This window comes from Calypte anna, unplaced genomic scaffold (genome assembly GCF_003957555.1).
Source record: "Calypte anna isolate BGI_N300 unplaced genomic scaffold, bCalAnn1_v1.p scaffold_145_arrow_ctg1, whole genome shotgun sequence".
Taxonomy (NCBI): Eukaryota; Metazoa; Chordata; class Aves; order Apodiformes; family Trochilidae; genus Calypte; species Calypte anna.
In genome coordinates, this window is record NW_022045447.1 from 51,594 (window position 1) to 70,680 (window position 19,087).

A 19,087-nucleotide genomic window follows, 5' to 3' on the forward strand; every position below is an offset into this window, starting at 1 on the left:
TCTCCCAGCAGCCCAGGGTGCTCCAAGCCCAATCCAACCTTCAACACTTCCAGGGATGGGGCAGCCACAGCTTCCTTGGGCAACCTGGGCAACCAGGGTCTCACCACCCTCAGGCCAAAGAATTTCTCCCTAATATCCAATCTAAATCTCCCCTCTTGCAGCTGGAAACCCTTCCCCCTCATCCCATCCCTCCATGTCCTTGTCCCAAGTCCCTCCCCAGCTTTCCTGGAGCCCCTTCAGGCACTGGAAGGTGCTCTAAGTTCTCCCCAGAACCTTCTCTCCTCTTCTCTCCTCTTCTCTTCTCTTCTCTTCTCTTCTCTTCTCTTCTCTTCTCTTCTCTCTTCTCTCTCTCCCTCTTCTCTTCCTCTTCTCTTCTCTTCTCTCCTTCTCTTCTCTTCTGCTGTCTCTTCTCTTCCTTCTCCTCTTTCTCTTCTCTTCTTCCTCTCCTCTCCTCTTCTTCCTTCTTGCTCGTTTCTCTTCTCTTCTCTTCTCTTCTCTTCTCTTCTCTTTTCTCCTTTTTTCTCTTCCCTCTCCTCTCCTCAGCTCCGTCCCTCCCCCTGTTGATTTTCACACTTGGTGCCACCCATGGCCATCACCCAACCCAAGTGTGTCAGGGCAGGTGGTTTGGGGAAGGTTCCAGAGGTGGGACACATCTGGATGGAAACCCAGATGGAAACGTGGGCAGAACCCAAGGAGGAACCCGACGCTGGGTTTGGTGCTGCTCCAGCTGGTCTGGAATGGGTTGGAACCATCATCTTCCAACTCTTGCATGGCCAAAGGGTTTGGTTGGCAGCCCCAAGCTGCGGGTTGGTCTTGCAGAAGCCATGAAGTTCATCAGCAGGTTGGTGCCTCCAGCTGGGCTCTGTCCTTCCGTCCTCTTCCCCGAGCATCATGGGATCATCAAGTAATTCAGGTTGGAAGGGAGCTCTGGAGATCCATCTCTCTGAAGTCTCTTTGTCTCTTTCTTCTCCTCCAGGCTGGAATGGGTGGAAATCATCGAACCTCGAACCCGGGAGCGCATGTACGCCAACCTCATCACGGGGGAGTGTGTCTGGGACCCCCCCGCCGGGGTGAGGATCAAACGGACCAATGAGAACCAGTGGTGGGAGCTCTTTGACCCCAACACTTCCCGTTTCTACTACTACAATGCCACCACCCAGAGGACCGTGTGGCACCGGCCGCAGAACTGCGACATCATCCCCCTGGCCAAGCTGCAGACCTTGAAGCAGAACACGGAGTCACCCAGAGCTTCCACGGAGAACAGCCCTGGGAGGAGCAGCAATGTCAGCAGGGAAGGAAGCACCAGTTCCTCCTTGGAACAAGAGCTGGAAGGCAACGAGAAGGTGCAGGAGCAGAGGTCGAGTCGCCAGTCCACCCAGTACGCGGTGGTCAAAGAAGAAACGGAAAGGTAAAAAACCCAAGGGGTGGCTCTGCTGGCACCTGGTGGGACCCTGTGGTTGAGCTCGGGGATGGGTTGGTAGAGTTGGGTGAAACTTGAATCCTGGGGTCAGGAATTGGGTACTGGGACACTTTTTGGGATCAGAAATTGGGTATTGAGAGGATGGAGAGGGTCCGGAGAAGAGCAACAGAGATGAGGAAAGGTCTGGAGAACATGGAGAAGGTCTGGAGAACTTGTCAGGAAGAGCTGAGGGCTCTGGGGGTGTTGATCCTGGAGCACAGGAAGTTGAGAAGAGACTTTCTGGCTCTCTGCAACCCCCTGAGATGATGGAGGTTCCTGAGAGGAGGTTGGAGGCAGGGGGGGGTTGAGCTCTGCTCCCAAGGAACAAGGGATGGGAGAAGAGGAACTTTGGGCCTCAAGTTGTGCCAGGAGAGGTTTAGGTTGGAGCTGGAGAACAATTTCTCCCTGGAAAGGGTTGTCAGGGCCTGGCCCAGGCTACCCAGGGCAGGGCTGGAGTCCCCATCATCCCTGGAGGGGTTTCAGAGCCCTGGAGATGTGGGGATGAGGGACATGGGTGGTGGTGGCCTGGGCAGTGCTGTGGAAATGGTTGGACTCTATCTCAAAAGTCTTCTTCAAATTGTTTGGGCTGGAGGAGACCCCGAAAGGTCATCTAATTCCAACCCCCCTGCCATGAGCAGGGATGTCTTCAACTAGATCAGGTTCCTCAGAGCTTTTTCCAACGTGATCTTTGATGCTTTCAGGGATGGGGCAGCCACAGCTTTTGGGGGGCAACCTGGGCCAAGGTCTCAGCACCCTCAAATTAAAGAATTTTTCCCTAATATCCAATCTAAATCTCCTCTCTTGCAGCTGGAAACCCAGGTCTCAAACCCAGGGTTTCAAAGCTCTGGAGATGTGGTGCTGAGAGACATGGGGTGGGGGTGGCCTTGGTCAGCATTGGGTTAAGGGTTGGAATTGAGGTTCTTGAAGGTCTTTATAGATGAGAATGATTCTGTGGTGGAGTCCCCATCATCCCTGGAGGGGATTCAAGGCCCCTCCATTGGTGGTGGTGGCCTTGGTAGTTCTGTGGAAATGGTTGGACTCAATCCCAAAAGTCTTCTTCAAATGGTTTGGGCTGGAGGAGACACCCAAAGGTCATCTAATCTCAAGCCCCCTGAGTCTTCTCCAACCCAAACAACTCTATGGTTCATCTTTATTCTCTTCAACGATGCCTCTTGAAACCTTCATACCCAACCAGTGTCACCCTTGAGCAAGACCATTTCTTCTCCCAACCAGTTCCACCTCCTTAGGGTTGGAGCACAGAAACTGTGGTTGGGTGATCTCCTGGCCAGGTAGGAGAGGAACAGGAACTCCCAGATCAGCAACTGCTTTCATGTGGGACCTCAGACCCAACCTTGCCTCCACACGTCTGGCCCGTGAGGGTCGGTCTTGATCTCCCCAAGCTTTTGGAAGATCCTCTGATAACATCATGGAGTGTGGGGATGGCATCTCTTTAGAGAGGTTGATTGGTTTGATGTTCAATTAGAAGGTTACTGGGTGGTAGACATGGCCACCCAGGGTGTTCATGTCTCCTGAGGGTCCTGTGGTGGCTGTTTAAGCCCAGTCTTTGCTTGCCCAACCCTGTAAACCCCTAACCCTGACCTTCTGTTTAGTATCTTCATTGATGATTTAGATGAGGGGATTGAGTCCATCATCAGCAAATTTGCAGATGACACCAAGCTGGGAGGGAGTGTGGATCAGCTGGAAGGCAGGAGGGCTCTGCAGAGGGACCTGGACAGACTGGAGAGTTGGGATGATCCCAATGGGATGAGGTTCAACACGGCCAAGTGCTGGGTCCTGCACTTTGGCCACAACAACCCCATGGGGAGCTCCAGGCTGGGGACAGAGTGGCAGAAAGGGACCTGGGAGTCTGGATTGCCAGGAAGCTGAACAGAAGCCAGCAGTGTGCCCAGGTGGCCAAGAAGGCCAATGGCATCATGGGCTGGATCAGGAACAGCGTGGCCAGCAGGTCCAGGGAAGGGATTCTGCCCCTGTGCTCAGCCCTGGGGAGGCCACAGCTTGAGTCCTGTGTCCAGTTCTGGGCCCCTCAGTTCAGGAAGGGGATTGAGGTGCTGGAGCAGGTCCAGAGAAGAGCAAGGAGGCTGTGAAGGGATCCAGCACAAGTCCTGTGAGGAAGGGCTGAGGGAGCTGGGGGTGTTGAGGCTGGAGAAGAGGAGGCTCAGGGGAGACCTCATCACTCTCTGCAACTCCCTGAAAGGAGGTTGGAGCCAGGGGGGGTTTGGGCTCTTTTCCCAGGCAACTCTCAGCAAGACAAGAGGGCAGGGTCTCAAGTTGTGCCAGGGGAGGTCTAGGTTGGAGATTAGAAAGAATTTCTTTCTGGAGAGGGTGATCAGACATTGGAATGGGCTGCCCAGGGAAGTAGTGGATTCTCCGTGTCTGGAGATATTTCAAAAGAGCCTGGATGTGGCACTCAGTGCCATGGGCTGGGAACTGCAGCAGTGGTGGATCAAGGATTGGACTTGATGATCTCTGAGGTCCCTTCCAACCCAGCCAATTCTATGATTCTATGATTCAGGAGGGCCAGGAGTGGTTTTAAACTCAAACAGGAGAAACTCAGAAGAGATTTGAGGATGAAGTTGTTAACTGTGAGGCTGCTGGTAGATGTCCTCCATGCCTGGAAACATTCCAGGACAAGAGTCTGAGCAACCTGGTCTGCTTGAAGATGTCCCTGCTCACTGCCAGGGGGGTTGGACCTTCAAAGGTCCCTCCCAACCCCAACCATTCACTGACTCTGTGGTTCACAAAGCTCTGGAGGGGGTGCAATGAGCTTCTACCACCCATGGGAGCACTCAGAACATCAGACTAGAGGGGGACAATCCCCTTCCTGACCATGGGAGACCAGGAGATGATGATTGGTGAAGCAGGAGGAGGTTCCTGAAGCAGTGAAGGGTTGGTGAGGGTCATGGGGATGGGTTTTCATCTCCCCAGGCTTTGCTGCAGGAACATGGGCAGGATCAGTGGCTTCCTTGGTGGGGAGAAGGTCCACTGGACCTGAGGAGCTGGTGTGGAGGTCACTAATCCTTTGTGTCCTCCATCCACACATTCTCTCTCCTCTTCCAGTTTTGGTGGGCTTATGGGATGTAAAAAGCTGGGTGGGAGGAGGGAGGACAACCCTGAGGGCTCTCAAATAGAAAGGTTGGGAACCTTCTGCTAGCAGAGAAGGAGGAAAGCAACCATGGGGTTGGATTTGCTGCTGGTGGGTTGTGTGGCCTTGCAGTTGTCCCCAGCAATTGGTAGTCTTGGATTTGAGGCCCCCTAGAGGAGATAAGAGGTCTCCCAGCTTTAAAAAGGAAAGAAAAACTGAAAATAAAAAGAAATAAAAACCAGGTGGCCCCAGAGGGAGCAGGAATTCCTGCCCACTTTCCACCTGCATCCTTGGAGGTGACACAATGGTCTTGTCCCTTCAGAAGCACCTTGCTCTGGTGGAAGGACATTAAAATGTCTTGACCTCCTTGGGGGAAAAAAAAGAAAATCAGATTCCCTTGTTGACTTTCCCCTCTCAGCAACAGGCCCAGGGTGTGCTGGAAAGCTTGGAGATCTTTGGTGAGACCTCAAGGTCACTGGGACCCATGAAGGGTGAGGTTTGTGAACGTTGAGGAACCCTTGGGAGGTTCTACCTGCAAAAAACAAGGGAGATCTTCCTGCAAAACCCACCAGAAATGGGAGGGACTTTGCTGACTCAAGGAAGAGGAGATGTGGTGGAAGCTGGGAGATGTGCCACCACCAGAAGGGGTTGGGTAGATGGGAAGCTGGAGTGGGGTGTTTGCTCCATAGCTTCAAGGATGATCCATAGTTGGGTGACCAGAGGGGGTGTTTCTCCATCTGGGATCTCCATAATGAAGCCCTGATGGAGAAGGAGGGTTGGCCAACACAAATGGGCTGCAAAGCCTCCAGAGATGCAAGAGGTTTCATCAGCAGAAGGGGTTGGTGCTCTCAGTGCTGGGACAGATGAGCTGAACAGGAGCTGTGCCAATTAAAAGTTGATTTTCTGATGGCAGCAAGAGGAGATTTGGAAGAACCATGGGTAGGCTTGGGTTGCCTTGAGGTTCTCAGCATTCAGGATGTCTCCACCTTGTCATGTTGGTTCCTCACCACCACCAGCAACTTCCAGGCACTTTGTTTTTATATTATATATTTGTCTCAATTTGTTGTCTGGGTCTTAAAACTTAGGAAAGCTGTTTTAGGGGAGGAAAGTTCCAGCACAGAAGAACCCAATGGGTCATGGGGTTGGTTTCTTCTCCCAAGGAACAAGGGATGGGACAAGAGGAACCAACCCAAGTTACCCAGGGAAGGTTTAGGTTGGAGTTTGGGAACAATTTCTCCCTGGAAAGGGTTGTCAGGGCCTGGCCCAGGCTGCCCAGGGCAGGGCTGGAGTCCCCATCATCCCTCAAAGCCCTGGAGATGTAGAGTTGAAGGCCATGGGTGGCCTTGGCAGTGCTGGGGAAAAGGTTGGACTCGTTCTTCAAAAAGTCTTCTCCAACCCAAAAACTCTTTGGTTCATTTGTATTCTTCTCTTCAACGATGCCTCTTGGGACCTTCATCACCCAACCAGTGTCTTCTCTCTTCAAAAGCCTTCTGCAACCCAACTGACTTGATGATGCAATGATCCCCGTGCCAAGGGCAAGCGGTTCTGCTCCATCTAGGAGCATTCCCATGGCTTCCAAAGCTTCCCATGGTTCCACAGGATGTCCTCGTGGTCCTGGCCTCAGCAGGGTTTGTAAGATGGGCTTTCTTTTGAGTCACCATCTCTGAAAAACCCAACAGCTGACGACACCTTCTGCTCTGAGGTCAGAGATTGGGGTATTTTGACACATTGGCTTGGGTGCCACTTGTCCCCTTCTAGCTGGAAGACACATCTAAAACCCACGTAAGCTCCAGTCCCACCACTCTGACATTTCTGAAACTGGCAAGAAATCAGCTCAGCTCCTCGTTGCCTTCTCCCATCTGCTGCTACCAGAGGACTGAACGTTTCTGCTTCCTGAGCAGGTCTCAAAATCCCTCCTCAAGACAAAAAAAAAAAAAAGCTGAGGTGACCTCTGGAAGAGCAGCCTTCTCTTCTCCATGCCTTCTGGGGAAGGACGTGTTCTGAAGCAGCAGTTGGTGTCCTTTACATCTCCGTGGTGCCTTCAGCAAGAAATGTGCATCTTGGGACTGCCAATATCCTGAGGTTGGAACAGGGCCACCAATCCCATGCCTTCAATAACCTGGTTATGGGTCAAGTCCATAAAACTTGGTTAAAATTTAATGTTGAGTGAATTAACCGTGGGAAGAGTATTCCAAAGGATGTCTTGGGCTCTCCATGGCCCTATGGATCCTCTCCTTTCTTAAATCTCCTCCTGACTGACTCGTGGGGTGAAGGTCTGGACTCAAGAGCTTCTTCTAGGTGAAGATCTGAGGGCTGAAGCATCTCTGTTCTGGAGCTAGGATGAGAGGGTTGGAGTTTTTCAGAAGGAGAAGAGAAGGCTGCAAAGGAGAGACCTTGGAGCACCTTCCAGTGTCTGAAGGGGCTCCAGGAAAGCTGAGGAGGGACTTTGGACAAGGACATGGAGGGATGGGATGAGGGGGAAGGGTTTCCAGCTGCAAGAGGGGAGATTTAGATTGGATATTAGGGAGAAATTCTTTGGGGGGAGGGTGGTGAGACCGTGGTTGCCCCCAGAAGCTGTGGCTGCTCCATCCCTGGAAGAACTGAAGGTTGGATGGGGCTTGGAGCACCCTGGGCTGGTGGGAGGTATCCCTGCTTATGGTTTGGGTTGGAACTGGATGATCTTTGAGGTCCATCCCAACCCAAACCATTTGATGACTCTGTCTTCAACTAAATCATGTTGCTCAGAGTCCTAACCAACCTGACCTTGAACATTCCCTGTGGGAACCAGCAATGCTCTTGGTCAACTGGAGCACCAGAGAGATCTTTGGAGAACATCCCTCTTCTTCAGTTGCCTTCTCTCACGATGCTTTTTAGGATCCAATCCACCTTCTGGGCCCAACGTGGGGCACAGCCACAGTTAATCCACATTTTTTCTCCTGCACACTTATCACAGTCAAAGCGTTGACCACCCAACCCAACCTCTTGGGTGATGAACCATCCAAAAAAACCACCCAGAAAACAAAACACCTCCAGGTTTAACCCCTCTCCCTCACACCATTCTCAAAAGATTTGAGAGAAAAACACCCAGAACTCACATTTCTTGCCCCAAACCACAAGTGGAAGGTAAAATCAGAGAGAAAGCACTCGGTTTTGTTTCTTGCAGGAGAAAAACTCCTGGATTAGAGGAATCTTTGTCTCCTTCAGCCAAGTGCTGACATCAGTGGCCAGGCCCAAAAATACCTTTTACGTAACGGCAAAGAAAACCATCTTTTCACTTTTTATTGGTGGCTGTAATTAAGAGTATGAAGCCCTTGCAGCTCAGTGATTAGAGGGAGGATTAGGCACCAGGATTTCATTTCTATTCCTGGCTTGGCCATCGAGCTGTGCTATTTCAGTCACTTCCCATGATCTTCCAAAAATTAAAAGCGACGCCACGCGCCGAAACGGTTCCTCTTCCTCCTCTGGGGTGGGGGGGAAAAAATTGTTAATTTAATCTTTTTTTTTTTTTTTAATTATCACTTATTTAAATTATCATTTATTATTTTTACTGGTGTTCTGCCAGAGGTTCCCAGGCTAAAGCTGCCAGATGCAAATTCAGGTCTATGCTGGAGGTTTTTTTTTTAAATTCATGTTTTAGGTTATCCAAACAAAATTCAGGGTGTTATGTTGTATATAATTATAAATCTAAATCTAAATCTAAATCTAAATCTAAATCTAAATCTAAATATGAATATAAATCTAAAACTAAATCTAAATCTAAATCTAAATCTAAATATGAATCTAAATATAAATCTAAATCTAAATATAAATAAAAATATAAATATAAATATAAATAAATATAAGGTAGATTAAACAAAAATCACTTTCCAAGTTGGCCTCCAGCCCCAGCTGGGAGAAGGTCCACAGTGGGAGAGGAGGAGGGGAGAAAAAAACAGAAACGAGAAGCTGCCTTCTGTCAAGGCCACCAGCTCTGAGTGAGAGGCAGTTCCAGATGTTCCACCCCTCCAGATGTGCCACCCCTCCTCTTCTCTCCCTTCACTGCTGTAGAGAAGCAGCTCCAGGGTTGGTGCTCCTTTTGAGGTTGACTTCTCCTTTTTTGTCGCGCCGGAGGGAACGAGGGTGTTGGAAGTGCTGGAGATGTTGGGCCTTGTTGTCCAACCCCCTCTGATGGCAAACATTGGGAGATTTCAACATCTGCTGTCTCTTGGTAGCACCTTCAAACCTCATCCCAAGCACCTGTCGTGGTGATTGTCCTCAAAGATGTTTGGCAATCAGGGTTGGGATTTGGGCGCCTGCGTCATTAGGTTGGCACAAGGTCTTCTGGGAGAAGGACACTTCTTGAGGTGTCCTGATTTCTTTGGTCACAAGGAGCATAGGGAGGAACTGTCAGGCTACCAGCATCCTCCAGCTCTTAAAATCTTGGAATTGTGTTGGTTGGAATCTTTAGGATCATCAGATCCAACTATTCATCCATCACTGCCAACTCCACCACTGCCCCACGGCCCTCAGCACCACATCTCCAGAGCTTTGAAAGCCTTCCAGGGATGATGGGGACTCCAACACAGAATCATTCTGATTGAGAAAGACCTTCAAGATCCTCATTTCCAACCATTAACCCCATAAAGTCTTGAGGGTCTTCAAGGTCTTTGTCAGCCAGAGTGATTCTGTGGTGGAGTCCCTATCCCTGGAGGGTAGAGGAGGAGAAGAGGATTGGAGAGGAGAATGAGGAGAGGATTGGAGAGGAGAGAAGAGGATTGGAGAGGAGAGAAGAGGAGAGAAGAGGATTGGAAAGGAGAGAGAGGAGAGGATTGGAGAGGATTGGAGAGGAGAGGATTGGAGAGGAGGAGGAGAGGAGAGGAGAGGAGAGGAGAGGAGAGGAGAGGAGAGGAGAGGAGAGGAGAGAAGAGAAGAGAAGAGAAGAGAAGAGAAGAGAAGAGAAGAGAAGAGAAGAGAAGAGAAGAGAAGAGAAGAGAAGAGAAGAGAAGAGAAGAGAAGAGAAGAGAAGAGAAGAGAAGAGAAGAGAAGAGAAGAGAAGAGAAGAGAAGAAGAAGAGAAGAGAAAAAAGAGAAGAGAAGAGAAGAGAAGAGAAGAGAAGAGAAGAGAAGAGAAGAGAAGAGAAGAGAAGAGAAGAGAAGAGAAGAGAAGAGAAGAGAAGAGAAGAGAAGAGAAGAGGAAGAGAAGAGAAGAGAAGAGAAGAGAAGAGAAGAGAAGAGAAGAGAAGAGAAGAGAAGAGAAGAGAAGAGAAGAGAAGAGAAGAGAGAAGAAAGCTGTGGAGGGACTTTGGACAAGGGCCTGGAGGGATGGGATGAGGGGGAAGGGTTTCCAGCTGCAAGAGGGGAGAGTTAGATTGGATATTAGGGAGAAATTCTTTGGGGTGAGGGTGCTGAACCCCAGGTTGCCCCCAGAAGCTGTGGCTGCTCCATCCCTGGCAGTGTTGAAGGTTGGATGGGGCTTGGAGGAACCTGGGCTGGTGGGAGGTGTCCTGATCATGGCAGGGAGTGAGCTAAATGATCCATATTGTCCCTTTCAACCCAAACCATTCCATGATTTGATGTTAGGAGAGTCTTTAAGTCCCAAGGACAAAGTGTCAGTGCCATCCCTGCACCTCCAGGTCATTTTTTCCATGTTCCTCCAATGAGTGCACTCAGGTAAGGCGTGTCTTGGAATAGGTTGGTGCTGTGACCTTCTCTGTCTTCTGGGACCAAAGACTCTGAGGGCTCAGATTCAACCCAGCTTCAACATTTCATCTGAAAATGGGCCAAAAAAGGCTTTTTTGGGGTCTCACCACCTCTGCCTGCATTAGTTCTGACCATCTGAGGTGAGCAAGGAGCAAGAGCAGCAATCAAGGCCCAGGAAGAGCTGCCCTTGGGAAGGACCACGGGTGGGATGAAGCTCTGAGATGTTTAGGATCTACCCAGGCATGTCTAGAGCCCTCCTTCCCAAAGAATTTGAGGGAGAATATGGTGGTTTGGAGGCTTTGCACCAAAGCTGGAGACCCCAACTATGGAGGCTTGGTCATCATCTTCCAACCAACTGATTGATGACTCCAAGCTTGATGCCAGGAGGTGGGAGAAGGTCCTGAGCTGAAGAGTTGAGAGTGGTGGGGACCTCATCTCTGCAGATGGACCTTCATTAACCTCGGGCTTGGATGAGGGGAGGTGGTTGTCACCTTTGGTTCACTCCTTGTTCCCTCTTCCTCTGTTGCAGCTCGTCGCCCGCCGGAGTCTTCGAGAAGGAATATGAGATTTACAGGGATTACAGTGCAGAGGGGCAGCTCCTCCACTACAGGTACCCAAAACTTCAACCCAGGATCAAGGTTGGGGTCTTCAAGGTGGCCTTAGTGGTGAGGTGGGAGCATGGGACAGCACTGGAGACAGGGCAGGAACAGTGGTGGCTTCTTTCTGATCTTCTGATCCTCCTCCCTCCACACTTTAATTTATATTAATTTTTTTTTTAACTTTACCACCACCCTTAAGATCTGTTTTGAAGGTTTTTCAGGGTAGGAACCATCCATCATCTTGATGTGGTGGCTTGAGTGGCCATGACCAGAAAGTGGAGCAGAACAGGGGGGGCCACCAGGGTTGTCTTGTGATGGGGTCACAGCTCATGGGGAGCTCCTGGTCTACAGGGGCTCGTTTGGCTCCATCATCACTTTGGGGATGGGGAAGGGATCACTCACTGATCCACCCCAACATCTGCCATGACACTGGGGTGGTGGCTTGAACATCTGGAACCAGTTTTGAAGCTCTTTCTTAGGATCTGATGTTGAGTAGAGCAGTTTCAGGTGGTTATGGATTCCATGTAGATGATTCAAGTGGATGATCAGAGGTGGAGAATGATTGTGCTGTGGGTCTCCTCCTGGAGCCTCTTTCCAAATAAGTTTTTTGCCCTCCAAACCCGAGCAGGAATGGATTAAAGGGGCTGGGAAATTGGTCTTGAGACAATCCAGGTGGCTTCTTGGTCACCCTTTCTCAGTGGCCAAAGGAGACATCTTAACTGAGCCACCTCATCCTGCCCTAAAACGTTCAGGAGATGTTCCCTTTGGTCACCATCTCCCAAAATGGAGGTGGTGGTGGTGGTGAGGGGCTACAACTTCTGGGACCTCCCCCATGGACCCAGATGGACCCATCTCACCTTGACTCCATCATCTGGCACCTGCTGACATCATCCAGGTCAATTCCAGTGGGACCAGGGAGGACAAACACCTCCACTGGATGCTTCTACTGGGTTGAGATGGAGAAGGACTTTTTCTTGGAAAGGTTCAGGCCCTGCCCCAGGGCAGTGGTGGAGTCCTCACCCCTGGAGGAACCTCAAAGCCATGTAGAGGTGGTGCTGAGGGGTTTAGTGGTGGCCTTTGCAGTGTGCTAGGTGAAGGAAGTTCTGGGGAGACCTTAGAGCACCCTTGAAGGAGCTCCAGGAAATCTGGGGAGGGACTTGGGACAAGGGCCTGGAGGGATGGGATGAGGGGGGAAGAGTTTCCAGCTGCAAGAGGGGAGATTTAGATTGGATATTGGGAAGAAATTCTTTGGGGTGAGGGTGCTGAGCCCCTGGTTGCCCAGGTTGCCCCCAGAAGCTGTGGCTGCCCCATCCCTGGCAGTGTTGAAGGTTGGATGGGGCTTGGAGCAACCTGGGCTGCTGGGAGGTGTCCCTGACCATGGCAGGGGTGGCACTGGGTGGGACTGAAGGTCCCTTCCAACCCAACCCATTCTAGGATTCTAAGATTTTAGGATCAGCCCCAAGTTGCAGCTCAGTAGAAGAGAGGTGGAACCATCCCTGCTTTCCCTGATTCTCAGTGGTGAAGGTGGTGTAGGGCTGCTGGTTGGACTTGATGGATCTTGAAGGTCTGTGAGGGTTCTATGAGGTCAGAAGTTAGGAAGAAATTCTTTGGGGTGAGGGTGCTGAGCCCCTGGTTGCCCCCAGAAGCTGTGGCTGCCCCATCCCTGGCAGTGTTGAAGGTTGGATGGGGCTTGGAGCACCCTGGCCTGGTAGGATGGGTCCCTGACCATGGCAGAAGGATGGGATTGGGTGGGATTTAAGGTCTCTCCAACTCATTCCATGACTTTGCAGAGTTACAGATGGTTGGTCACTGTCCTAAGGCCAGCCTAGAAATCCAGGAGGCATCATCAGAGGCTTCAGTTGGGAACGTGGAGAGCTCTGGGGCTCTCCATGGAGAGCTGGCAAGCTCTTTGTAGGATGGGATCCATGTTGCCAGAGCAGCAGGAAGGGATTTTTTTTTTTTTTCCTACTGTTGGCTCATGGTTGACCCCAAGCTTCACAGCAGGATGGTGGTACCCAAGTGGGAGGAGAAGATGAGGGAGGAGGACACGAGGCATTGGTTGCATCCTTCATCCCTTGGGAATCAGGACTGGTCCCAGTTTAGCACTGGACTGGTGGGGGGAAAGGAGTAAAAGCTCAGGAGGGAGATGAGAGAAACCTTGGGGGAGAAGATGCATCCATCTCCTGTGGCCAGGGGAGGAAGGTGAGGGGGCAAGGGGGTGGTGGGGACATCTTGGGGACACAGCAGGGGGGTGGTGGGATCCCATGCTTCTCCAGGAGGTCCAAACCCATTAGAAGCCAATACATTTAAATGAATCTTTCTAATTAATCCCTTCTTTTATCTCCCTCCCTTCCCCCCCAGGAGGGGAAAACCCATTTAATCCAAAATTATAATTATAATAATTATATATATCACATATATTATACCTATAAAATAATGCTGTGCAATTCTATCTAATTATAATTCCATATAATTAAGCCTTAAATTATAAACTCCATCTTCAAAGTCCAGATATGGTTAAAAAAAAGGGGGGGGGGGTTGTATTTAAGAAGGTTTTGTCAGTTTTTCTACCTTTGAAATCAGCAGCGTCGTGGTGTCCTCTGTTTAATCAGAAAATAATTAATTAGGAGGCTGGGAAGATAATTACACTCGAGCCCAGCTCTGACCTTTTCTTCACGAGTCTTGCCTTGATTGAAGGAAAGATTCTGGGTAAAGGTGGAAATCTTGGGTGTATATATATATAAGACAAAAAAAAATCATATTTTTCTTTTTTTAATCTTTAAGGAAAACTGAGAGAATGTTGGTCTTAATTATTGCATCCAAATAATTACTCATTTTAATTAGAAAAGGAAACCCACCCGGAGATTTCTCCTCTGTGGTTGACTTTCCAAAGGGTGGGAGAAGATCAGGGAGGGGTTGTTGGAGCAGGCTGGGAGATTTCAGTGGAGAAATGGCATTTTTGGGAGGAAAAAAAAAAACCTAAAAAACTTCCTGTAAATAAACGTAGATGTGGAAGGGATGCAGATTTGCATGAAATTTGCATGTGGTTGGTTTGGGTGGTGGAAGATGAGGGGGGTTTGGGAAGTGGTTTGTCATGGAGATGGACTCAGAGTTGGGAGGAGAAAAAATTCCTGCCAGTTCTGGAGGAACGGGGCTGCATCAAAATGGCGGCTGTAGTGTCCCCCAGGGATCAGTGTTGGGCCCAGTTCTGTTCAATATCTTCATTGATGATTTAGATGAGGGGATTGAGTCCATCATCAGCAAATTCACAGATGACACCAAGCTGGGGGGAAGTGTGGATCAGCTGGAAGGCAGGAGGGCTCTGCAGAGGGACCTGGACAGACTGGAGAGTTGGGATGATCCCAATGGGATGAGGTTCAACACGGCCAAGTGCCAGGTCCTGCACTTTGGCCACAACAACCCCATGGGGAGCTCCAGGCTGGGGACAGAGTGGCAGAAAGGGACCTGGGAGTTTGGGTCATCAGGAAGCTGAACATGAGCCAGCAGTGTGCCCAGGTGGCCAAGAAGGCCAATGGCATCCTGGCCTGGATCAGGAACAGTGTGACCAGCAGGTCCAGGGAAGGGATTCTGCCCCTGTACTCAGCCCTGGTGAGGCCACAGCTTGAGTCCTGTGTCCAGTTCTGGGCCCCTCAGCTCAGGAAGGAGATTGAGGTGCTGGAGCAGGTCCAGAGAAGAGCAAGGAGGCTGTGAAGGGATCCAGCAGAATTCCTGTGAGGAAGGGCTGAGGGAGCTGGGGGTGTTGAGGCTGGAGAAGAGGAGGCTCAGGGGAGACCTCATCACTCTCTCCAACTCCCTGAAGGAGGTTGGAGCCAGGGGGGGGGTTGGGCTCTTTTCCCAGGCAACTCTCAGCAAGACAAGAGGGCAGGGTCTCAAGTTGTGCCAGGGGAGGTTTAGGTTGGAGATGAGAAAGAATTTCTTTAGGGAGAGGGTGATCAGGCATTGGAATGGGCTGCCCAGGGAAGTAGTGGATTCTCCATGTCTGGAGATTTAGGAAGAGCCTGGATGTGGCACTGAGTGCCATGGGCTGGGAACCACGGGGGGAGTGGATCAAGGGTTGGACTTGATGATCTCAGAGGTCCCTTCCAACCCAGCTAATTCTATGATTCTATGAGACAGAAAAGGGAACCCTGAGGGGCAGAGAGGACAGAAAAAATTAAAATTTCCAAAGGATTTTCCATGGCAAACATTTTCTCCTCTCTCTTCTCATTCACGGGAAGTCATCACCCACCTTCTCACTGAGCTTCTCTAGGGATTTATCCACCCCCCCCCCAAAAAAAAAATATAGAATCATAGAATTGGCTGGGTTGGAAGGGACCTCTGAGATCATCAATTCCAACCCTTGATCCACTCCCCCCGTGGTTCCCAGCCCATGGCACTGAGTGCCACATCCAGGCTCTTTGGAAATCTCTCCAGACACGGAGAATCCACTACTTCCCTGGGCAGCCCATTCCAATGCCTGATCACCCTCTCCAGAAAGAAATTCTTTCTAATCTCCAACCTAAACCTCCCCTGGCACAACTTGAGACCTTTTGTGCCCTCTTGTCTTGCTGAGAGTTGCCTGGGAAAAGAGCCCACCCCCCCCTGGCTCCAACCTCCTTTCAGGGAGTTGCAGAGAGTGATGAGGTCTCCCCTGAGCCTCCTCTTCTCCAGCCTCAACACCCCCAGCTCCCTCAGCCCTTCCTCACAGCAATTCTGCTGGATCCCTTCACAGCCTCCTTGCTCTTCTCTGGACCTGCTCCAGCACCTCAATCTCCTTCCTGAGGGGCTGAGGGGCCCAGAACTGGACACAGGACTCAAGCTGTGGCCTCACCAGGGCTGAGCACAGGGGCAGAATCCCTTCCCTGGACCTGCTGGCCACGCTGTTCCTGATCCAGGCCAGGATGCCATTGGCCTTCTTGGCCACCTGGGCACACTGCTGGCTCATGTTCAGCTTCCTGGCAATCCAGACTCCCAGGTTCCTTTCTGCCACTCTGTGCCCAGCCTGGAGCTCCCCATGGGGTTTGTTGTGGGCCAAGTGCAGGACTGGCACTTGGCCGTGTTTGAACCTCATCCCATTGGGATCATCCCAACTCCCCAACCTCTCCAGGTCCCTCCGCAGAGCCCTCCTGCCTTCCAGCTGATCCAAACTCCCCCCCTCATTGTGTCACCTTCCAATTTGCTGCTGCTGGACTCAATCCCCTCACCTAAACCATCTCTAAAGATATTCAACAGAACCAGGCCCAACCCTGACCCTTGGGGGACACCACAGCCGCCATTTTGATGCAGCCCCGTTCAGCACCACTCTCTGGGCCGGCCCTCCAGCCAGTTCCTAACCCAGCACAGGGTGCTCCTGTCCAAGCTGTGGGCTGACAGCTTCTTCAGGAGGATGCTGTGAAATACAGAAATATATCCCAAATATTCCCCCTTTTGAGCAAAAAAATTTCAATTTTCCTCCATTGCATCACCCATCCTCTGCAGCCTTGAATGCATCTAAGGGGGCCTTTGGGGCCACCTCTGCTCTTTCTACCTGGTAATGATGGAGCAGGGCTTGGGGACACCAAGGTGACAATGTCCATGGTGGCTTGAGCCATTCCAAGCAGCTTGATTTGACAAATATTTTGAGGGGCACCTGTCCCAGAGGCTTTGTAAGGCTGCTGATGTTTTTTAGGAGGTCAGAAAGGAGAGAGGTAGAGAGGACCTGGGCTCTCAGGTGGTCCTGGAGCAGGCAGTGAGGAACTTGGCTTCCATTCCTCCACCCACGAGGTTTGGAGCCACCTGGAGCTTCCCTTTCCTCCATGATGTTCCACAAATTCATGCTGTGGTCTCATCCCAGGTTCCAAATTCTTTGGGCAAACTTGATGCCACCCACTTGGGTGATGACCTCCAAACCCACCCCTGGGATGCAGAAGACCTGGTGATAATTCCCATTGTGACACTTTCATGGTGCCAAAGGTGGTGGTGCTGCCTCCCAACCTCACGTTGAGGGCATCTTCTGGGGGGTGTCCATCCAACCATGGGTTTGTAGATGATGGTCTGTGGAAGTCTTAGATTTCTGGGGGTGTCCATCCCACCATAACTGCCCTAAGGTTGCTCATCCTGCCCTGCTGGGACAAGTGTTGCTCTTGAAAGACACAAGGAGACACCAAGAGGAGCTCTGGGGTCTGGTCTAGGGTTGCTAATTTTTAGGGGTCCAGCATCTTCTCCTCTTGTCAGGTGACTCCAGTAGAGATGTTGGGTTAGTTATGGGTCACCTAGTTAGGTGATGACCTCAAAACGCACCCATGGGATGCAGAAGACCTGGTGATAATTCCCATTGTGACACTTTGATGGTGCCAAAGGTGGTGGTGGTGGCTCCCAACCTCACGTTGAGGGCATCTTCTGGGGGGTGTCCATCCCACCATGGTTTTGCAGATGATGGTCTGGGGAAGTCCTGGATTTCTGGGGGTGTCCATAACTGCCCTAAGGTTGCTCATCCTGCCTTGCTGGGACAAGTTTTGCTCTTGAAAGCTGCTGGAGGACACCAGGAGACACCAAGAGGAGCTGTGGGGTTTGGTCTAGGGTTGCAAATTGTTGGGGGGTGCAGCATCTTCTCCTCTTGTCAGGTGACTCCAGTGGAGATGTTGGGTTAGTTATGGGTCACCCGGTTGGGTGATGACCTCAAAACCCACCCATGGGATGCAGAAGACTTGGTGATAATTCCCATTGTGACACTTTGATGGTGCCACAGGTGGTGGTGGTGGCTCCCAACCTCACGTTGAGGGCATCTTCTGGGGGGTGTCCATCCCACCATGGTTTTGCAGATGATGGTCTGGGGAAGTCCTGGATTTCTGGGGGTGTCCATAACTGCCCTAAGGTTGCTCATCCTTCCCTGCTGGGACAAGTTTTGCTCTTGAAAGCTGCTGGAGGACACCAGGAGACACCAAGAGGAGCTCTGGGGTCTGGTCTAGGGTTGCAAATTGTTGGGGGTTGCAGCACCTTCTCCTCTTGTGAGGTGACTTCAGTGGAGATGTTGGGTTACTTATGTGTCACCCAGTTGGGTGATGACCTCAAAACCCACCCATGGGATGCAGAAGACCTGGTGAGAATTCCCATGGTGCCACATTGATGGTCCCAAAGGTGGTGGTGGTGGCTCCAAAACTCACATTGAGGGGATGTTCTGGGGGGTGTCCATCCCACCATGGGTTTGTAGATGATGGTCTGGGGAAGTCCTGGATTTCTGGGGGTGTCCATAACTGCCCTAAGGTTGCACGTCCTGCCCTGCTGGGACAAGTTTTGCTCTTGAAAGCTGCTGGAGGACACCAGGAGACACCAAGAGGAGCTGTGGGGTCTGGTCTAGGGTTGCAAATTGTTGGGGGTGCAGCATCTTCTCCTCGTCAGGTGACTTCAGTGGAGATGTTGGGTTAGTTATGCATCCTCCAGTTGGGCGATGACCTCAAAACCCACCCATGGGATGCAGAGGACTTGGTGATAATTCCCATTGTGACACTTTGATGGTGCCAAAGGTGGTGGTGGTGGCTCCCAACCTCACGTTGAGGGCATCTTCTGGGGGGTGTCCATCCCACCATGGTTTTGCAGATGATGGTCTGGGGAAGTCCTGGATTTCTGGGGGTGTCCATCCCACCAGGACTGCCCTAAGGTTGCTCATCCTGGTCTGCTGGGACAAGTTTTGCTCTTGAAAGACACCAGGAGACACCAAGAGGAGCTGTGGGGTTTGGTCTAGGGTTGCAAATTGTTGGGGGTGCAGCATCTTCTCCTCGTCAGGTGACTTCAGTGGAGATGTTGGGTTAGTTATGCATCCTCCAGTTGGGCGATGACCTCAAAACCCACCCATGGGATGCAGAGGACTTGGTGATAATTCCCATTGTGACACTTTGATGGTGCCAAAGGTGGTGGTGGTGGCTCCCAACCTCACATTGAGGAGCAGAAGCTCCAACCCCATCACTCAAAAGAGCTTCTTGTGTGGGTCATGATGAAAAGCTTGAAGGTGGTCGTGGGTTGGACCCCAGGACATGTCTGGTTCTGCTCTTCTGCTCTCCTGCCTCAAAAGCTTTGGGGTTCTTGGTTGGAAAATCAAACTTTTTAATGAGGATGGGTGACCTTGGGTTGGGCAGAAGAAGAAGAAGAAGACACAGGGAGGTTTTTCCTGCAAGATTTGATTAGTTGGACCTCCTCCACCTTTTTCAAAAGGTCGAAGAGGACAAGAGGCTGTGGAGAAGAAAGAGAGGAGGATCTGGGAGAGCAGCTTGTG

General features: G+C 51.0%; 1 protein-coding gene across 1 annotated transcript in view; it reads left to right on the top strand.

The window, feature by feature from the left end:
• Window positions 1-824: 824 nt before the first annotated feature.
• The window catches only part of ARHGAP39 (Rho GTPase activating protein 39), a 63,461-nt gene continuing 45,198 nt past the window's right edge, over window positions 825-19,087 (top strand). The window contains exons 1-3 of the mRNA XM_030468492.1: window positions 825-841; window positions 950-1,408; window positions 10,770-10,850. Coding sequence (XP_030324352.1) covers window positions 825-841; window positions 950-1,408; window positions 10,770-10,850 — 557 coding nt within the window. The remainder of the gene's footprint in view (window positions 842-949; window positions 1,409-10,769; window positions 10,851-19,087) is intronic.